The 20,332-nt window shown below is 48.8% G+C and overlaps 1 protein-coding gene across 7 annotated transcripts in view; it reads left to right on the forward strand.

The window, feature by feature from the left end:
* CACNA1E (calcium voltage-gated channel subunit alpha1 E) overlaps window positions 1-20,332 on the forward strand; it is a 218,879-nt gene that overhangs the window by 87,972 nt on the left and 110,575 nt on the right. For all 7 annotated transcript variants that reach the window (XM_043520850.1, XM_043520852.1, XM_043520851.1 and 4 more), the window contains exon 7: window positions 5,432-5,535. In XM_043520850.1, coding sequence (XP_043376785.1) covers window positions 5,432-5,535 — 104 coding nt within the window. The remainder of the gene's footprint in view (window positions 1-5,431; window positions 5,536-20,332) is intronic.

The following is a 20,332-nucleotide window of genomic DNA, read 5'->3' on the forward strand; positions in this document are numbered from 1 at the left end:
CTGATGGCAGGAGCTGTTTCAAAGCCTTGATTCGGTCTTTTCAGGAGCATTTAGAGCAGAGGTTGGCAAACTATGGCCCGCGGGACCATCCTGCTCGGCCCCTGAGCTCCTGGTCGGGGAGGCTAGCTCCCGGCCCCTCCCCTGCTGTCCCCCCTCCCCTGCAGCCATGCCACCACGCGGGCAGTGCTCTGGGCGGTGGGGCTGCGTGCTCCTGCAGGGCAGCGTGGCAGCGTGTCTGGCTCAGGTTGGGTGGTGCGGCTGCCAAACATGCTGCTCTGAGCGGAATGGTAAGGGGGCTGGGACCGGGGGGTTGGATAAGGGGCAGGGAATCCTGGGGGGTGGTTAGGGGCGGGGGTGTGGATAGGGGTCGGGGCAGTCAGGGGACAGGGAGTAGGGGGAGGTTGGATGGGGCGTAGGTTCTTGGGGGATCGAGACAGGGAACAGGGGGGTTGGATAAGCGTGGGAGTCCCGGGCAGCCTATCAGGAGGAGGGGGTGTGGATAGGGGTCTGGGCAGTCGGGGCGGGGGGTTGGATAGGGGGTGGGAATCCCGGGGGGCCTGTCGGGGCAGGGGGTCCTGGGGAGGGGGCAGTCAGGGGACAAGAGCAAGGGGGGTTGGATGGGTCAGGGGTTCTGAGGAGGGCAGTCAGGGGGTGGGAAGTGGGAAGGGTCGGATAGGGGGTAGGGCCAGGCTATTTGGGGAGGCACAGCCTTCCCTACGTGGCCCTCCATACACTTTCGCAACCCTGATGTGCCCTCAGGCCAAAAAGTTTGCCCACTCCTGATTTAGTGCATTGGCTTCACTTTCATTAGAAGCCTTTGGGAGGCAAGGCAGGGCTGGGAGGCACAGAAAGTGAGGAACCAATGTCACAGCTCAGGGGTTTTAGCCAGCAATTTGTCATCTCCCGTTAAGAAGGGGGCTTTTTCCCCCCTTGGAGATTTTTTTTTTTTTTTTTGGCCTGTTCTTCCAATCTTTGGAGATTACTTTACTTTTCTTTTTGAAGAGACTCGCGGTGGCTCCTACCCTGGCTGATCTGGAGATGCACTGCCGATGAGTCAGATGGAAATGAGGGCTTAATTAGCGTTAGGAAAAAAAGAATCTTTCATTCCCACAAGATTGATGCCACCTCCCCCAGACGGTCACGTTTTGCCGCATCACTGCTCGGGCCGGCGTCATGCGCAGATGACTTGAGAAGAGGACGAATGGGAACTAGGAAGTGGCAGTGAGGTGGAGATGGGGCACTGCTTTATTAAAAGGCTCAGTGAATAATTGTATTGAGATGTTACGGAACGGTGCTTGCTAGAAGCCTTTGAAGCTGATATGGTTTGGCCCTGTGGTTAGTGCTCTCCTGGGCGCTGGCATCTTCTCTTTCTGTTTCTCTGAGTCTCACCAGTGAGGCCATAATGCAGGATGGTTGATACGCTATTAACAACGACATGGTCAGACTAGACGTGTGCTTGGAATAACCCCAAACTAGAAAGACAAACATTGGCAGCCTCTAGCTGAGATGCCAACTTCATTGCATAGAATTCTTCCTTCTCAACCCGGGCCACGCTTCACAGATGCAAACACTGTGGGTTTTGTATTGCTTAGCATGGTGTGGACGAGACAAAAGAGAGCCCAGAATGAAGTCAGACGGGGAACGTGCAAAGAGAAAAACCTCACATTCCGCTCTGTGCATGGCTTCAGGCCTTACCTCCTTGGACAGAAGGATGGGTCTCAGCTGCCATGTTTGGATGGGATGGAGCAAAATACCAAATCCAAACACTCTTGGACTCTAGAGAAGTTTCCATCCCATCCAAACACGGCAGCTGAGACCCATCCTTCTCTCCAAGGAGGTAAGGCCTGAAGCCATGCACAGAGCGGAATGTGAGGTTTTTCTCTTTGCACGTTCCCCGCCTGACTTCATTCTGGGCTCTCTTTTGTCTTGTCCACACCATGCTAAGCAATACAAAACCCACAGAGTTTGCATCTGTGAAGCGTGGCCCGGGTTGAGAAGGAAGAATTCTATGCAATGAAGTTGCTTATCTCTTCCTTAATTGTAATGCGAAACCTGACTCCCACCCGTCCGCGGGCTGGTCGCGCCCTAGTGGGAGGCCATTACAATGATAGGTGTGATTATAGCGGGGAGAGAGGAGGAAATGTGTCCCCATCCACCCACCTGTCAGGTCATGATGCTAGGACCAACAGTGTCTGTATCCTCAAGTTTGGTCAGCTGCGGTGGCATGGAGGGGAGGTGACAGAGAGGGCTGGGTGCCAATGCTTGCACTGCCTACGATGGTGTATAGCTAGAATCCAGGCTCTGTGGGGAGGAAGAGTTTTTACCCCAGCTTTGAGATGGCATTGTGGGACTGGTGGAGGAGGAAAGGGGAGAGGCACATTTCAGCCTGGGTTTGGCACTGTAAATTCCTGTCTGTACTGAGCGAGGAGCACCAAGAGCGTGTTCCTGTCCTGTGGGGCAGGGGAGGACTCCTTGTCATCCGCTGAGGTGACTGGCTCAGGCAGATGCTCTCAGCAGTCCGAGTCTCTGCTGCTATTCAGTTAGTGGGAGGCCTTCTGAGCGGTTCTAGGTGATGGAGTAGGGAAATAGCTTCCCAATCTAGACTCTCAGTGTGTGAAATGAGCTGGCTGACCTTGGTCCTAGGTATTCACCCACTTCCTCAGCTTACAGAGTGCACTGGCAGCACTGTGTGTAGGAAAGGCTCAGCTCTGAAATAATGGGGCGGTGACTGAGCTTTGTTATCAGAAACAACAGGGCTGGAAGAGCGGAGGGTGCTGAAGGTCACCCAGGAGATGTATTTATACAGCAGTTCTGAGGGGCCCTGGAATAGCAAGGAGATGCTGCAAGTCAGCCCTGAGGGGCGCCAGCAGAACAGTGTGACGGGGCCAGGATTGGAGTGGCAGAGGCTGCTCTGTGGGTCAGACTGGCAGAGTTGTGCGAGTGAAGTTTACACAGCACTTGTCTGCTCCGTGCCTGGCCTGAGCCAGCATTATCATCTGCACATCCAGAAGAGCAATACATGAGTCAAACTGCCACCTTCCTCCCTCCTCTCAGATAGTTCTGGTCATCAGTCAATTTCTTTTGGGATAACGAGGAGAGGAGCAGTGTGTCTGTGCCAGTTCCCTCCTTTGGCACAAGTCCTGGCTCCATGTTCCAGTCCAGAGGAGGAAGGTTGTGTTGGAGGAACGCTAGAGGTCCCAAGCCGTAATGAGACTGCCGCTTTCTTGTCACACTAGGGCAGAGAGCACAGAACTGCAGTAGAGGTGGGGAAGAGAAGAGGGGTTCCTGGTTCATGTGCATGGGATGACCCGTTTTAGGGGAAGACTTGGCCTGGAGCTGTGCCCATTCTTTCCCTTGGAGGGCAGCATTCGCTATGTGTCAGGAGACTGAGAACCTCCCCTGGTTTGCATATAATGGAGCAGATTTCAGCTGCCTTCTCTAGTATGCCAAGGCGTGGCCTGCTCAGACACTCTGTCTCCGGGTACGATTCTCCATCCTTTATTTGGATCAAGATAAAACATTGTTTGGTAGGACCGGTAGTGTCTGTGTCCATACTCGAGCTCATAGACTCATAGATTTTCAGACCAGAAGGGACCATCGTGATCATCTGTTCCGAGGGTCGGCAACCTTTCAGAAGTGGTGGGCCGAGTCTTCATTTATTCGCTCTAATTTAAGGTTTTGCGTGCCAGTAATACATTTTAACGTTTTTAGAAGGTCTCTTTCTATAAGTCTATAATATATAACTAAACTATTGTTGTATGTAAAGTAAATAAGGTTTTTAAAATGTTTAAGAAGCTTCATTTAAAATTAAATTAAAATGCAGAGCCCCCTGGACCGGTGGCCAGGACCCGGGCAGTGTGAGTGCCACTGAAAATCAGCTCACGTGCCGCATAGGTTGCCTACCCCTGATCTAGTCTGACCTCCTGCAGTTAACGTGGTGCCATTCTCTCCATTGCAGCCAGGGTGTCCAGCCGCCTTAGCTATATTCCAGGAGACTCAGACATGAGCAATACTCATTTGTTATTTGACCTGTGCTTCCGTAGGGCAGTGCAATAGCCAAGGCCCCGTGTATTATGGGGCAAGGCCCCCTAAATTCTCTGGCACAGCCTCCAGCCTACTGCCTGCAGTATCCGTCCCCTTCGCACCCCAGTCCAGCTCAGCAGGCAGCCTGCTGCCAGGAGCCAGCCCAGCTAATGAATCAGTTTAGCTCCCCTCCCTTCCCTTGGGACATGACTGGAGGGAGACGCTTGGGGAAAAGCACTGGAACAGAAGCAGAGGAACTGGGACTCTGTAAGAGTTTGCATGCAAACCCCCAAGTGCCCAGCTCCTGATGTTTGTGTAAAGATTTGGCATAAAGCCAGAGCTGGGATTCTGGCTGTATGCCACTGTGTGCAGTGTCAGAGCGGGCGCCAACCTCTCTCACTTTCCCTCCAGGCTGCTGCAGCTTGGCATGCAGAGCTTTGAGCATTGACTGTCCAGGAAGCTCATAAGCCAGCAGCAGCTCAGCACCACATAAGGTGTTCTGTGCTGGGCACTCAGTGCTTTCCATGCAGGCCAGTTCTAACACTCACAGCTCCAGTTCCCTTCTCAACCTCCGATGAAGTGAGCTATAGCTCACGAAAGCTTATGCTCAAATAAATTGGTTAGTCTCTAAGGTGCCACAACTCCTCCTTTTCTTCTCAACCTCACTACCACCCGGCCCAGCTCTGAGCTCAGCCCCCCACCCCCACCGCAGGTCACTGCTGCACAGTCCCTGGGGAAACAAGGGCAGCTGAGCCAGTTTAGAGCAGCTTCCCTCCCAAGCCTCAGTTCTCCTTCTCAGGCCTGCTGTGGTGCCGCTCTGCAGATACCATGGCTCCCCAGACCCCTGCCCATATCCATCAGGGCTGAGCGGGGAGCAGAGCTGCCTGAGCATGGCACAGCTCCTCAGCCTAATCCAGCCTGGTGGTGAGAGCTCCAAACAACACCGCTCCAAGGTGCGACAACTGGCTCCTCCCTAGCTGGATCAGGGCAGGTCTGGATGTGCTTTTGGCTCAGGACAGGAAGATGCCAAGCCAGTTTCTCCCTCTCTGGCTCCTGCTCTGCCCTTTAAAGGGCCATACAAGGGGGCCTGTGCTGGTGAGCTGCACCTGACAGGGACAGGACAGCACAGGACAGCACAGGCAGGGTGGAGGCAGGGAGCAAAGGCTTCCATCCAGTGTTGGGTACCAAATGGCAACTTCAATGAATTACATGGGTGGGAGGGTGGAATAGCCAGTTCTATGGCGCTTGGGCAACAAGCATGATTCTGCAGACGGCTCTGTGGCTGTGGAATCCCGGGGCACACAGAGCCCTGGTTATAGACCCTGGGGGATGAAGTAACTGGAGCCCTTCATGGTCACACAGAGGTGGAATACAGTGTAACGCTGTTTTTTTTTTTTTTCCCTTTCAGACCAATGATGCCTTAGGAGCCACCTGGAACTGGCTGTACTTCATTCCCCTCATCATCATCGGCTCCTTCTTTGTTCTTAACCTTGTCCTGGGAGTGCTTTCCGGGTAAGCAAGCTGCTTTCCCCTTCTTTTGGGTCCATTAACCCCTGTTAACCCTGCTGTGTCCTGACCCAGTCACTGGTTGCTCTTGGATTAGCACTGGGGTATTTGGAAGCTTCGTCGTGCTCAGCCCTCCTTCAGCTTTCCCTTCAGTGACTCCTCCTGGGGAAGGCTTGGCCTGCAATAGTGTTTCTAGTGGGGTCCCAAAGAGATCTGTTCTTGTCCATAAGCTACTTAACTTTTGTATCATTGACCTGGAAGAAAACATAAAATCATCACTGATCAAGTTTGCAAATGACACAAAAACTGGGGGAGTGGTAGATAATGAAGAGGACAGAACGATCTGGATCGCTCAGTAAATTGGCACAAGCAAAGAATGTGTTTTTTTAACATGGCTAAATGTAAATGTAGACATCTAGACACAAAGTATGCAGGCCATATTAGGGGATGCAGGACTCTCTCCTGGGAAGCAGAACCCTGAAAAAGATTTGGGGGTTGTGGTGAATAATCAGCTGAACATGAGATCCCAGTGCGACGCTGTGGCCAAAAGGGCTAAAGTGATCCTGGGATGTGTTAACAGGAGAAGCTGGGGTAGATAGACTCAAGGAGCTCAGTGTATTTAGCTTAGCAAAGAGAACATTAAGGAATAACTTGATGACAGTCTCTGAGTACCTGCATGGTGAACAAATATTTCATATTGGGCTCTTCAATCAAGGAGAGAAAGGTCTAACACGTTCCAATGGCTGAAAGTTGAAGCTAGACAAATGCAGACCGGAAATAAGGTGTACATTTTTAACAGTGGGAGGAATTAATCACTGGAACAATTTCCCCAGGGTCACGGTGGATTCTCCATCACTGACGATTGTTAAATCACAACAGCATATTTTTCTGAAGGACACACTCTACGAATTATTTTGGGGAAGCTCTATGGCCTGTGCTGTACAGGTCAGGCTAGATGATCACAGTGATCCCTTCTGGCCTTGGAATCTGTGAATAGCTGTGAACTTGCTCATAGCTGCATTGTTCCCTCCACGGCTGCCTGCTCAGAAGTGCAGCCACTAGTGGAGTGAGAAAGGCCCCCTTGATGCAGCTGTATTAGCAAGACTAACGTATCTCATGCCCCCTGGTCCCTCCCAGCTCGTCGATGTGATTGTACCGCTGTTGCTGCTGGCCAGTCCTCTTTTGGTCTGGGCAGAACGTTTTGTATTTTGGTATAAGTGTCTCTGGAGCATCAAATGCCACTTGCAGTTATCGACCGCGCACAGTTCCCTTGACATGGCCCCAGTCTCACCAGACGTTTACTTTTCCAAAGAAGAAAACATGCATCCGATGAAGTGAGCTGTAGCTCACGAAAGCTTATGCTCAAATAAATTGGTTAGTCTCTAAGGTGCCACAAGTCCTCCTTTTCTTTTTGTGAATACAGACTAACCCGGTTGCTACTCTGAAACTAGGTTTAGAGTTGGCTTTGTCTCACCATGCTGGACATTCTCTCTACTCGGCTTAGTGCATGACACAGACTTCTGCCCTCCACACCACCTTCCCTGCTAATCCTCAGCACACCAGCTCCACACATCTCAGTAGCTTCTCCCGGGGAGGAGGATGCCACAGGTTGGTCACACAGTCGGTCATTTGCCTAGCAGGCGGGCTGCTGGGCCCTGTCACTCCACCCAGCCTCTGGTATGATGTGAAAGCTCAGCCCATTTCCAGCCTTTCTGAATCTCCCCAGCCGTGCTAAAAGACAAGAGACACACAATGTAATGGGCTCGCTCTCTGGTGCCATACAGCCAGCTGCTACTGCCTCATTGTGGTGTTTGGAGGCTCACCCAGACCAGGAAGGGGTTCTGTCACCGTCTGCCCTGTAACCCTGGGGTGACTTAATGCTGTGCTGCTGTGGCTGAAAGCGCCAACACCAGCAGCTTGCCCACAAGCACAAGGTCTCATCCTGGCTTCCACCTGCCCAGTTACTCCTGGCGGGGTGACCCCAATGGCCATTTCAGTGCCGAGTCTCCCCAAATCTGTCCTCCCTAAGTTCTTAATTACTGGACACTCAGACCTTTCCCCTCTGGTTTGCCTCCCCTGCCCCGAAGGTGTGAAACCAGCCCCCCAGTTATCAGTTCGCTTTGGCCCCCACACTCCACACAGTTTGCACACTGAGACCTGCTTGGGATAAAAATAAACACAAGGTTTATTTACTAGAAAAACCACAAATTCAGAGATGAAATAGTAGGGGAGAGCAAACACATACCGGTTACACAGAAAAGAAACATAAAAGATGCAACCTCAGACTTTACTTCTGTATTAGATAAAATCCCTTCGCTAATACAAGTTATCTATTGCCATTGAACAATTTCCCAGCGTACCCAGCAGCCTTTCATGGATAGCTTCCTGCCTACAGGCTGTCCCTCAAGTTCCGAATGCCTTTTACTTCCAACCCCTTCCATAGTTAAGGGATTTGCAGGTTTATTTTCTTCAGTCATTATAGATATTCAAAGTGAGGAAATCCTCAGGTCTCTCAATGTCTTTCCAATAACTTCAGTGGCCCAGCATTGTCTTTTCCTGGATTGTTCAATGGATCATTATTCATTACGTGTCTGGTTTTGTGTAAATACCTGGTTTGGAGGGTACTTCGCCTTGTCTGATTGCTCGCTGTCCTGCTGTGAGGTGGAGCTGAAGTTTATGAGCTCAGTTCTCTATATATACATGAATTCATAACTATGCTCTGCACATGTCTCATAATGATCATTAAGTTCAGATACAAGCTTTAATAAAAGACCGTACTAGAAACATTTTTATAACACAATACCATTGGCTCCAATCAGTTGACTCAGCTGCTTATTCTTTTGGGTTCAGCTCCCCAGTTCTCCACTTGGGGTGTCTGGACCTGGATTGTCACTCGTGTCTTGCTGTTACGGCTGATGCAGTGTCACATGATGCTTTGTGTTTGGGGGTGAAGAGCTGTCGAGTCACCAGGCTGGGACGCTGTCTTGGTATCACAGGGTCATAGAGGGCGGTTGCTCCGAGTAGCCAACCAGAGCACGTATAGTTCCGTCACTACTAACACTACACACATACTTTGCTTTCTCTATTCTTGTCTGGCTCCTCAACCCCACCTAGACAGGGACAGTTGGCACAATATGAATGGAAAATGCAGTCTAGGGGGTCTTTCCAGAGCTGGTCTGAGTCAGCCCTGGTGTTGGGATCTCTTTTAAAGCCAGGAATGGCATCTCCTTTGGCTGGAGAGCTCACAGCGCTGTCGTGACAGATGCCTCATGAGCTTCGGGAGGAGCCTGTGAAGCTGCAGCAGCCGGGGAGAACTGGTGTGCAGATAAATCCTGAACTGGAAAGGGGTGTTGGCAGCAAGACGTGGAGCAGGGGCAGCAAGAGGCTGAACTGGAGTGTTTCCTTCTACCTGGGTGGTTCTAGCTGAGCCATCTCACTGGGGGCAGAGCAATGAGGGCAGGAAGGGCTGGCTGTTCTCTCCTCAATGTGAAGTTTGTGTTTTAATGTAGCCTCCCATTTGATGCCGAAAGCCATCAGGGAAAATGGTCTGGATCGTTGTGTTCCTGGGGGGAGAGTGTGTGGTGTATAGTTTGGGTGTCAGGTGTGTGGGGGGGTGTTTAAGGTGTAGGGGGTGGGCACACAGAGAGAGTGTTGGGAGGTGGGGCATAGGGGGCTAGAGCATAGAAGTAGAGTGTGTGGGACCTGTAGTGTGTGCTGCAGGCTGGTTAGCTATGGAGCTTGTGGATCAGGATCTAGGGCATGGGCGTGGCTATGACATGTGTATGGCTGTGTCTACATTTGGAGCTAGGGGTGTGATTCCTAAATAGACATACCAGTGCTAGTTCTCATACAGCTAGCATGCTAAACATAGCCGTGCAGCTTGGGCAGGGGTGAGCAGCAGCACCATGCTGAGAGTGCACCCAGGGTGGCTGGTCCATGTAGTCTCTTGCTGCTGCCTGGCTGCATTTCTATCTTCAGCATGCCAGCTTGATGGGAGCTAGTGTGAGTCTGTCTACGCGAGCTGGGAATCAGACCCCTAGATCCAAGTGAAGCCCTAACATGCGTGTGAGAGAGTGAGGTGAGTATAGGATGTGGCTATGTGTGTTTGCTCTTTCTGTGTGGGAGTGCGGGGGGGGGGTGGGCTGAGCTGTGTGGGACTGGGGGATATGGCTGGGAGTGTGGGGTGTGGCTGAGCTGAGTGTGAGTGCAGGGTGTGTCTCAGAGTGTGGGATGTGGCTGGGAGTGTGGGCTGTGCCTGAGCAGTATGTGAGTGCAGGGTGTGGCTGGGAGTGCGGGGTGTGGCTGAGCTCTGTGTGAGTGCGAGGTGTGGCTGAGCTCTGTGTGAGTGCGGGGTGTGGATGATTTGGGTGTGAGTGCAGGGTGCGCTCTGAGCGCAGGGTATGGCTGAGCTGTGAGTGCAGGGGATGGCTGAGCTGAGTGTGAGTGTGAGGTGTGCATGTGCTGTGTGTGAGTGCAGGGGGTGGCTGAGCTGTGTGAGTGCAAGGTGTGCGTGTGGCTGTGAGTGCGGGGTGTGGCTGAGCTGTGTGTGAGTGGGGCATGTGGCTGAGCTCTCTGTGAGTGCAGGCTGTGGCTGTGAGTGCGGGCTGTAGCTGAGCTGTGTGAGTGCAGGGGGTGGCTGAGCTGTGTGTGAGTGCGGGCTGTGGCTGTGAGTGCAGGGTGTGGCTGGGCTGTGGCTGTGAGTGCAGGGTGTGGCTGAGCTGTGTGTGAGTGCGGGCTGTGGCTGTGAGTGCAGGGTGTGGCTGAGCTGTGTGTGAGTGCAGGGTGTGGCTGAGCTGTGTGTGAGTGCGGGCTGTGGCTGTGAGTGCAGGCTGTGGCTGTGAGTGCAGGGTGTGGCTGAGCTGTGTGTGAGTGCGGGCTGTGGCTGTGAGTGCGGGCTGTAGCTGAGCTGTGTGTGAGTGCAGGGGGTGGCTGAGCTGTGTGTGAGTGCAGGCTGTGGCTGTGAGTGCAGGGTGTGGCTGGGCTGTGGCTGTGAGTGCAGGGTGTGGCTGAGCTGTGTGTGAGTGCGGGCTGTGGCTGTGAGTGCGGACTGTAGCTGAGCTGTGTGTGAGTGCAGGGGGTGGCTGAGCTCTCTGTGAGTGCAGGGTGTGGATGCTTTGGGTGTGAGTGCAGGGTGCAGTTCTGAGCGCAGGGTATGGCTGAGCTGTGAGTGCGGGGTCGAGTGCGTGCAGACAGCAACATTGGAACCGTTTTACTTGTCTCTGAGGACATGGGAGTTTAATGAAACCCATTAGCTGGGGATTGAAGAGAAACAGAGCTTCTTGTCTCCATGGTGATGAACCATAACTGCACCGGCATGTCCTGAAATACTGTCAGAGGCTTAAAGCATGAGATGAGCAAGAAGAGAACAATTTCAGCAAGTCGATCTCCTCCCTAATCCGCCTTTTCCATCATTCCGAAGGTCTGCACAGAAGGACTGAACTGGGGCTGTCCATGAACAGCCATGTGGGGGGAGAAAATGTATCCCACAAGCTGACTTTCCATTGTAAAGCCCGGGGAGCTCAGTGCAGGTGTGTGGGCTTCGTAGCCCCATGCGCTGCTCTGCGTTGTGACACATGGAGTCATGCTGGTAGGACAGTAATGACTTGACACTCCAAATGCCTGGGAATGAATGGATGCAGCCTTTCTGGTTTCTGGGGTGGCTCAGTGCTTGGAAGGGCCCTTTTCTATCCTTAGTCACCTAATGCATCCAGGCAGCTGGAGGAGGAATGAGTTATGACAAGGACACCACGGAAACAGCAGTTCCATTTTGCAACATGCATAATGACCATTGTCCTGTACTATTTGATGTCGGCTCTGAGCACCATTGAGACACTGTGAATAATAATAATGATAATGATTTGGATAATAAACAGGGGGTTATGGAGGGCGTATAATAGCTGTAATGTCAGATAAGTGTTCCTCAGATGTCATTCACTGGCTGATTATGTCAAACCCAGATGTTTAGTCCTCTTCGATATTAATGTCAGACAATCAACACAGTGTCCCAGCTTAGCGCTAGTGGAAGCAGTGGTAGAGACGTGCTATTTTTCAGATGAAACATTCCCATCTCACTGTAGATCTACTTAAGTAAGAGTCGGGATATTGAGCCTAGCATCCAGGTCGGTATTATGCCTAATTCATTTCTCCTCAGGTTTCAGTCCATGATGGTACTCTTCTTCATTTCCCGTTCTCAGTGGTTCTGTAGAGTTCATGAGTACCGCTGAATTGTTGTTGGATACCACCCCACAGGCAGCTATTACCCAGCACTAGATGGAATAATTCCTGTTTGTGAAGCTGGTAAAATGCTCTGGGATGTTTCAAGGTGCAGGATCGAAAATTGGAACTGTCCTTTCTGCTCTTCCCTCAGATTAGCTGACAGAGCTGGGCGAAAGTTTTCAGTCCAATAGTAAATACGCTGAATAATGCAGTTTTGGGGTGATTGAGACTATTGGTGAATTTGTGTCAAATTTGGCATATAGTTTCAGCTGGATAAAACACAGGGGGAAAAATTCTTAAAAGTCTAAATGACCCATTTCAACATTTTGTTTTGAAATGAACCGTTTTGTTTCAAAACGCCATTTTGAAAGGATGTTCAAACAATTCGTTTGACCAAAACTAAACTTTTTCAGTTTTTTGTTTTTGCAAGAAAAAAACAAAAAATTCAGTTTCAGTTTGAAGTGAACCAGATATTTTTTGGGTTTTTTTGATGTCTTGTTTTGGTCACTGAACCAAATAACCAGTTATTCCCTCAGCTCTTGCTGATGTCTGAAGTGGTCCCACTTTCTGCTTGTTCCTGGTGGTCTGTGAGGTAATTCTGTATGTGGGTGATCTTCTCCATGTGGAAAAGTAAACCTCACAACAGTAGGCTCTGTGGGGTGTAAATCTGCTGTCTGGGATGGCAAGGAACAGGTACGCTCTCTTTGCCTCCTTCACGGCAGTGATGGAGGTTTGTAGGAAAGTTGGTCCAAATTTGTCTGTTTCAGACTTCATTTTTTCATCTCTGATGCTTAAGCTTTCTTCTTCCCCTCTTTTCCTGTCATAAATCGTTCAAAAACTGTGGCAATCTGTGTGCGTGACGGGGTGGATGGGAGTGCTTTATAGCAGCCATCAGAGATAGTGGTTGTATTGCTTCATTGACTCTTCTCTGTGGCCTCTTGGCGGGGTAGAGTTTTCCATAATTAAATTCTGGAATCTGGCCAAGTCCAAGAGTTTTTTGGGGGGCAGACCATAGTGGGGGTTGGGTGGGATTCTCACTGCCTTGCAATAAGGGGGAGTTATTTCCTCCTAGAGGAGGAAGTGATACAACTGGAACTGGGTGGTTCTTGCATTACGAATGTTCATGTCCAGCATTAGGATTCAGGCCAGTGTGTGTCCAGGTATCTGTGCTGGTTCAGAGTATGCCTATGAGAAACATAGTGTGGAAGGTTAGGATAAGAGGCTTGGGGCTGACCTGTCAGAAGCATCATCTACACTGACGTTAAAGTCTTTCAAGGCAGTGAATTTTGTGAACTTAATCACCATGTGGGTGTGTGGAGGTTTATAGATTTCCCAGGTTAGTCTTGTCTAAGGAATCACAGATTAAATAGATGCATTCAAAGGATTTTGTTTTTAGTGAACGTTTCCTGCATTTGAGCCCAGAAGAGAGGGGAATGGCTATTCTGCTTCCATATTTGCCCTCCTTTGCTCTGGGTGTGTGACGACTAGAGTCCCCTAGGTAGATGAGACAATGTGAGCTCACATTGGTCCAGCAGTGTCAGCCAGCCAAGAGTTTGTGATGCAGACCAGGTTGGGTGACCCATCAGCAGTAAGACTGTGGATGGCAAAGGGTCTGCTGATCACAGATCTTTCTTTGCTCTGTGTAAGGCTGAGGTCTTGGTGTTTGTCTGTTCTGGGCCTAGGTAAGGTAACTCGTTGCTGATTGCATTGCATTGCATTGGAGATAGCTGTCTAGTGATCTTCCCAGGCACTGGCTGGCATTTCCACTGTTTATTTATTCTTAGGAGGATTTGTATTGGGGAGGGATGCAAGTGGGTGGTTCGCCTAATTGGCAGTGGTGATGATCTAGTGGTGTGCTAGATACCTAGGGAACAGCAACCCTGTTCAGCTGCCAGGAGGACCGAGATAGGTGAAGAAGATTAGGCTTTTGCAAGATGCCCAGACAACAGACCGAGAGTGTGACATTCCTGCACATAGAAAAGGAGTACTTGTGGCACCTTAGAGACTTAACAAATTTATTTGAGCATAAGCTTTCACGAGCTACAGCTCACTTCATCGGATGCATTCAGTGGAAAATACAGTATTTCCACGGAATGCATCCGATGAAGTGAGCTGTAGCTCACGAAAGCTTATGCTCAAATAAATTGGTTAGTCTCTAAGGTGCCACAAGTACGCCTTTTCTTTTTGTGAATACAGACTAACACGGCTGCTACTCTGATTCCTGCACATGTTGCCATTGCAGTGCTGCAGGAGGGGGCGAAGCTTCACTCCAGAGCAGCAGAAAGTTGGATGGCTGTGAGGGGGAGGGGCATAATGTGAATCGCTGTGACTTAGATTTCATAGAATATCAGGGTTGGAAGGGACCTCAGGAGGTCATCTAGTCCAATCCCCTGCTCAAAGCAGGACCAATCCCCAATTTTTGGCCCAGGGCCCTAAATGGCCCCCTCAAGGATTGAACTCACACCCCTGGGTTTAGGAAGGCCCCAGTGTGACAGGGAATCTGGGCTGTTCCCTTAATATCAACTACTGGAGCATTAACAGGTGCCCAGTGGAGACCTTTATGGCAAAAATGTAGAAAACTTTTCTTCTTCTGGGATGCACGGTCGGATGAAGTCTGATTGTCATAAAAATGTTCATGCATTAGGCTGTGGTTAGAACACATGTTGTTTGACTTCTTTAGCCTTTATTAATTTATAATACATCCTTTGTGCCTAGGGTTTCTGTTGTGTTACGGGAAGTATTTGGGGTGTACTCCAGAGGCCAAAAACCTCCCTTTAAACTCTCAAGTGTCATAGTTAGACTGCAAAAACCTAGGGAGTCTGTCACGTCCGGACTCTTTGCACAGATCTAGGTTTATTTGCAGTCAGATAGCATGGGACATTGAGGTGCTATGGTGATGAAATGCCTAGACATAAAATAAGTATTTCCATCAAGCTATTGCACTGCTTTGTGGAATAGTGTCTGAGACAGTTGGAGCGAGTGTCAGTCTGAGTGCGTCTGAGACACTATCTAGCTCTTGGGAAGTAGAGTCAGGGACAAAGAAGATTTCAAATTTGTTAGTCTCTAAGGTGCCACAAGTCCTCCTTTTCTTTTTAGGGATAAAGAAGGAAGCCACGTCTCCTTTCCCGACTGATTTTAGGCCAGCTTTACAAGCAAAGATTCTGAAAGCCACTGGGGAAGCCATGACATCGAATGTGAACCGGGACATTTTCCCTTGTGACTTGTGGAACCCAAGGGGGTAGTTTCTAACAGAGCCCCGCAATGCTTTCCTCTGAAATCACATACTCTCAGCATCCCCAAAACATGCACTGATATGGTCTGGGCTCAGAAAATTATCATCTGATGCCAACAAACCTGCCAACTAATGCCCTGTCTCTAACCTCTCCTTTCCTGGGTACAATCCATCAGAAATCGATGGCTGGCTAGCTCCAGCAGTGCAAACACCTCTTCTGAGATCCAAGAGGCCTTCCAATTTCGCTTCAGACATGGGTTTGGCATGGAGACAAAACTTGTAATGCTGACGGGCACTCTCCAAGGGCCAAACTTCCACACTTAGCTCTATTAAGCTATTGGCAGCATTTGACGTTATTCAATCATGAGCTGTCACTGACCTGTTGGACCTCACCAGTGATAGATGGAATCAAATTAAGCTGGTTAAATTACATTAGCTCCTTCCTCTCAGACAGCAGCTCCTTTCTGAGAGCTGTCACGGGCCCAGTTCCTCAGGTCTCAGTCCTATCACCTGTCTTATTCCACACATGTGTGGCTGCTGTGTGAAATCATGAGATGATATGGAATACAGTCTTGCCAAAGTGCTCCCAACACTCTGCTCTACCTCTCCTTTAGGATGTGCAGTGCTGTCTCGCTGCTCTTCCAGTGTCAGAAAGGGTTAGCTATCTTGTGTGTACTCAGGAGAAGACGATGCCGGTGGGAAGTGGGATGCATTTGAAGGAACCAATGAAAATTGTGACCTCACCCTCTATTGAGGGTGCGTGCCATCCTGTAAAGATGGTGCACAACCTAATGGATACCCAGATAGCATGTAGTCGGAAACAGCTTCTTTCACCTTTAGCTGGCCAAGAGGCTACTTCCTAACCTCTTAGGGTATGTCTTCCCTGCAATTAGCTGGGCTGTCTTAGCATGGGTGGAGTGTCTCCCCAGCAAAGCGCTTCTCGTGTAACTGTGTCCACAATGGTGCTGTACTAGCCCATGTGCTGGCATGGATTGCTGGTGGGATATTACGTGGTTCTTAGCGATGCATTAAACTTGGCCACTGTACGATTGCCTTTGCAGGTTGTGCCCTCTCTCTCCGCTAGTGTGGAGCTGCTGTCTAATACTCTGGTAAATAACCTCCAAGTGGACTTACTCATTATGAATGGCAACAGTTCTGAAGGCGAAAGCCGACAGCATTTGGCAGCGAGAGCTTTTACTTAGGGCTGTCAAACAATTAAAAAAATTAATCATGATTAATCATGAGATTATTTTTTTAATCGCAATTAATCACAGTTTTATTCACATTGTTAGACAATTAAATACCATTTATTTAAATCTTTTTGGATGTTTTCTACATTTTCACATACATTGATTTCAATTACAACATAGAATACAAAGTGTACAGTGCTCACTTTATATTATTATTTTTGATTACAAATATTTGCACTATAAAAAAAATAAACAAATGAAATTGTATTTTTCAGTTCACCTCATACAAGTACTGTAATGAAATCTTTTTACCATGAAAATGCAACTTACAAATGTAGAATTATTATATTTTTATATAACCACTCAAAAATAAAACAATGTAAAATTTTAGAGCTTGCAAGTTCACTTAATCCTACTTCTTGTTCAGCCAATTGCTAAGACAAACAAGTTTGTTTACATTTACCGGAGATAATGCTGTTCATTTCTTATGTACAATGTCACCTGAAAATGAGACCAGGCGTTTGCATGGTACTGTGGTAGCCAGTGTTGCAAGGTATTTACATGCCAGATATGCTAAACATTTGTATGCCCCTTCATGCTTCGGCCACCATTCCAGAGGACATGCTTCCATGCTGATGACGGGTTCTGTTCCATAACAATCCAAAACAATACAGACTAACGCATGTTCATTTTCATCATCTTAGTCAGATGCCGCCAACAGAAGGTTGATTTTTTGTTTTGGTGGTTTGGGTTTTGTAGTTTCTGCATTGGAATGTTGCTCTTTTAAGACTTCTGACAGCATGTTCCACACCTCGTCCCTCTCAGATTTTGGGAGGCAGTTCAGATTCTTGAATCTTGGGTCGAGCACTGTAGCTATCTTTAGAAATCTCACTTTGGTACCTTCTTTGCATTTTGTCAAATCTGTAGCGAAAGTGTTCTTAAATCGAACATGTGCTGGGTTGTCATCCGAGACTGCCATAACACAAAATATATGGCAGAATGTGAGTGAAACCACAGACCAGGAGACATACAATTCTCCCCCAAGGAGTTCAGTCACAAATGTGATTAACACATTATTTTTTTCAAGTGTCATCAGTGTCACGAGTGTCATCAGCATGGAAGCATGTCCTCTGGAATGGTGGCCGAAGCATGAAGGGGTATATGAATGTTTAGCATGTCTGGCATGTAAATACCTTGCAATGCTGGCTACAAAAGGGCAAATGTAAATCTACATTTGTAAGTTGCACTTTCACAACAAAGAGATTGCATGACAGTACTTGTAAGAGGTGAACTGAAAAATGCGATTTCTTTTGTTTATCTTTTTTACAGTGCAAATATTTGTAATCAGAAATAATATAAAGTGAGCACAGTATACGTTGTATTCTGTTTTGTAATTGAAATCGATATATGTGAAAATATAGAAAAACATCCAAAAATATTTATAATAAATTGGTATTCTATTATTATTGAACTGTGCGATTAAAATGGATATTACTTGTAATAAATTTTTTAGTCGTTAATTTGTTTTGAGTTAATCATTTGAATTAACTGTGATTAATTGACAGCCCTGCTTTTAATGAAGATTGTCATTAAGGAATCCAGTCTGCAGACCACAACATAGCGCACCTGACGGACTCTCTGTTTCTTTCCTGTCCACTAAACATAAAGGTGTCATTTGGGGGCATTTCCCCAAGTGATGGGCCTTACTGATCTCACATCCCAGCTTATGGCCAACTGATTGCTCAGGAAAAGGATTTCTTGGATGGCACCTCTACCGAAATGCTGTGGAAGAACAGCAGAAATGTAGCAGGCAAACATGGGTTTAAAAAACGATGGAGAAAAAGGGAGCTGTTAGACAAGAAAGCAGAGCCCGGGTGGAATTGTGGGATAGCACTGGAGGGCTAAGTGCACCCGTGCATGATTAGCCAGTGTACTCACTGCGGAGTCAGGAGGGTTGCCAGTCCAGGCTGAAGCAAAACCCAACCTCAAGCCTGTACCCTCAGCTGTACCTGATAAATCAGGCTTAATGCCAGGTTAGAGCTTTTTCTGTGTGGACGGAAGAAGGGTTTGGGGCAAGACCCAGGCTATAGCGCAGGCTAACTCTCTGGTGAAGACATACCCCCAGATACAGAGCGAGCCACAGTGATTAGAGTTTTTCACACTAGGAGACTGGATTACTTCAATGTGCTCTACTTTGACCTGACAAAGAAAAGATGGTTTCTATCATCTAGAGATGGTGCAACACACAACAGCACGAGCTGCTAAGCAGAACAGCTCAGCCTGAGCATGTTACTCTAATACTCTATTCTCTGCTAATGCAATCCTGGGGTACAGTTCAAGGTCTTGCTCCTTCTCTTTCAAGTCCTACATAGGCTAGCTAACTCAAAGGCAGCCCCACTCCCTCACTTCATCAGGGCAGCTGCTTTCATTAGGGACACAATGGCGACAGAGCTGAGGTTTGAATCCGCACAAGCCGGAGAAAGGGCATTGGGCCAGGTAATTTACTGCCACCAGAAATCTGACTGAGTCCAAATCTTATAGCCTTTAGGTTATATTGCTCACCTCTGTCAGCAGTCAGCCCCTGGCTGTTAAACTGTGGCATGACCTCTGGGGTGCAAACAGCCTAGACCAGCGGTTCCCAAACTCGTTCCGCTGCTTGTGCAGGGAAAGCCCCTGGCGGGCCGGGCCAGTTTGTTTACCTGCAGTGTCCGCAGGTTCAGCCAATCGTGGCTCCCACTGGCCGCGGTTCGCTGCTCCAGGGCAATGGGAGCTGCTGGAAGTGGCGGCCAGTATGTCCCTCGGCCCGCGCTGCTTCCAGCAGCTCCCATTGGCCTGGAGCAGTGAACCGCGGCCAGTGGGAGCCGCGATTGGCCGAACCTGCGGACGTGGCAGGTACACAAACCAGCCCGGCCCGCCAGGGGCTTTCCCTGGACAAGCGGCGGAACAAGTTTGGGAACCGCTGGTCTAGGCTGTTTGCACCCCAGAGGTCATGCCACAGTTTAACCAGAACACAGAAACATCTAATCCTTTTCTAAGGGTGATATGATTATTACTGTCCAGATTCTCCAGTGTGGTGTGGTCATTGCACACCCACTGCTGGTTAATTATGGCCCTAAAGCCACCGGGGGATCTTCTGGTGGAGTAGAGTGTTATAACACCTGTGCCACCCCATTTGCTATTGGTGATGTGTGTGGGTGGGGGGTGGCTAGGAAGAAAGGGGTGTGTCTATAGTGTTCCTATATCCTACTGATCTCTGGCGATGATGTTGGCCCCCTGGGGTTGTTGGCCAATGTAATGGGACTGGCCTGGCACAGAGCAAGCTGATGTTGCTGTTGCACCCCACTAGAGCTATGCTTTGTGTTTCTCACCTATAGCCAAGGCTCTGGTCCTATGTCTTTATAGGGCAGGTCTGTAATTTTCTAATTGGGCTCTTTTTTGTGTGAAAAGTTTTGGATCAGATTAATTCTTGCTGCTTTTCTACAAATCAAAACTAACAAAAATCTGATCACAAGAATGGCCAAATTGGGTCAGGCCAATGGCCCGTCTAGCCCAGTATCCTGTCTTCTGGCAGTGGCTGGTGCCAGATGCTTCAGAAGGAATGAACAGAACAGGGCAGTTGTGAGTGACCCATGTCATCCAATCCCAGCTTCGGGGAGTCAGAGGCTAGGGACACCCAGAGCATGGGGTTACATCCGTGATCGTCTTGGCTGATAACCATTCATGGACCTATCCTCCATGAATTTATCTAATTCTTTTTTTAACCCAGTTATACTTTTGACCTTCACAACATCCCCTGGCAACGAGTTCCACAGGGTGTTGTGTGAAGAATTACTTCCTTTTGTGTGTTTTAAACCTGTTGCCTATTCATTTCATTGGATGACCCTTGGTTCTTGTGTTATGTGAAGGGGTAAATAACACTTCCCTATTCACTTTCTCTGCACCATTCATGATTGTATAGACCTCTATCAGATCCACCATCTCTTTTCTAAACTGAACAGTCCTGGTCTTTTTAATCTCCCCTCAGATGGAAGGTGTTCCATACCCCTAATCATTTTTGTTGCCTTTCTCTGTACCTTTTCCCATTCTAATACATCCTTTTTCATATGGGATGACCCAAACTGCATGCAGTATTCAAGGTGTGGATCAAAAGCAATGTAGCAAATTC

This window comes from Chelonia mydas, chromosome 8, assembly GCF_015237465.2.
Source record: "Chelonia mydas isolate rCheMyd1 chromosome 8, rCheMyd1.pri.v2, whole genome shotgun sequence".
Classification (NCBI taxonomy): Eukaryota; Metazoa; Chordata; order Testudines; family Cheloniidae; genus Chelonia; species Chelonia mydas.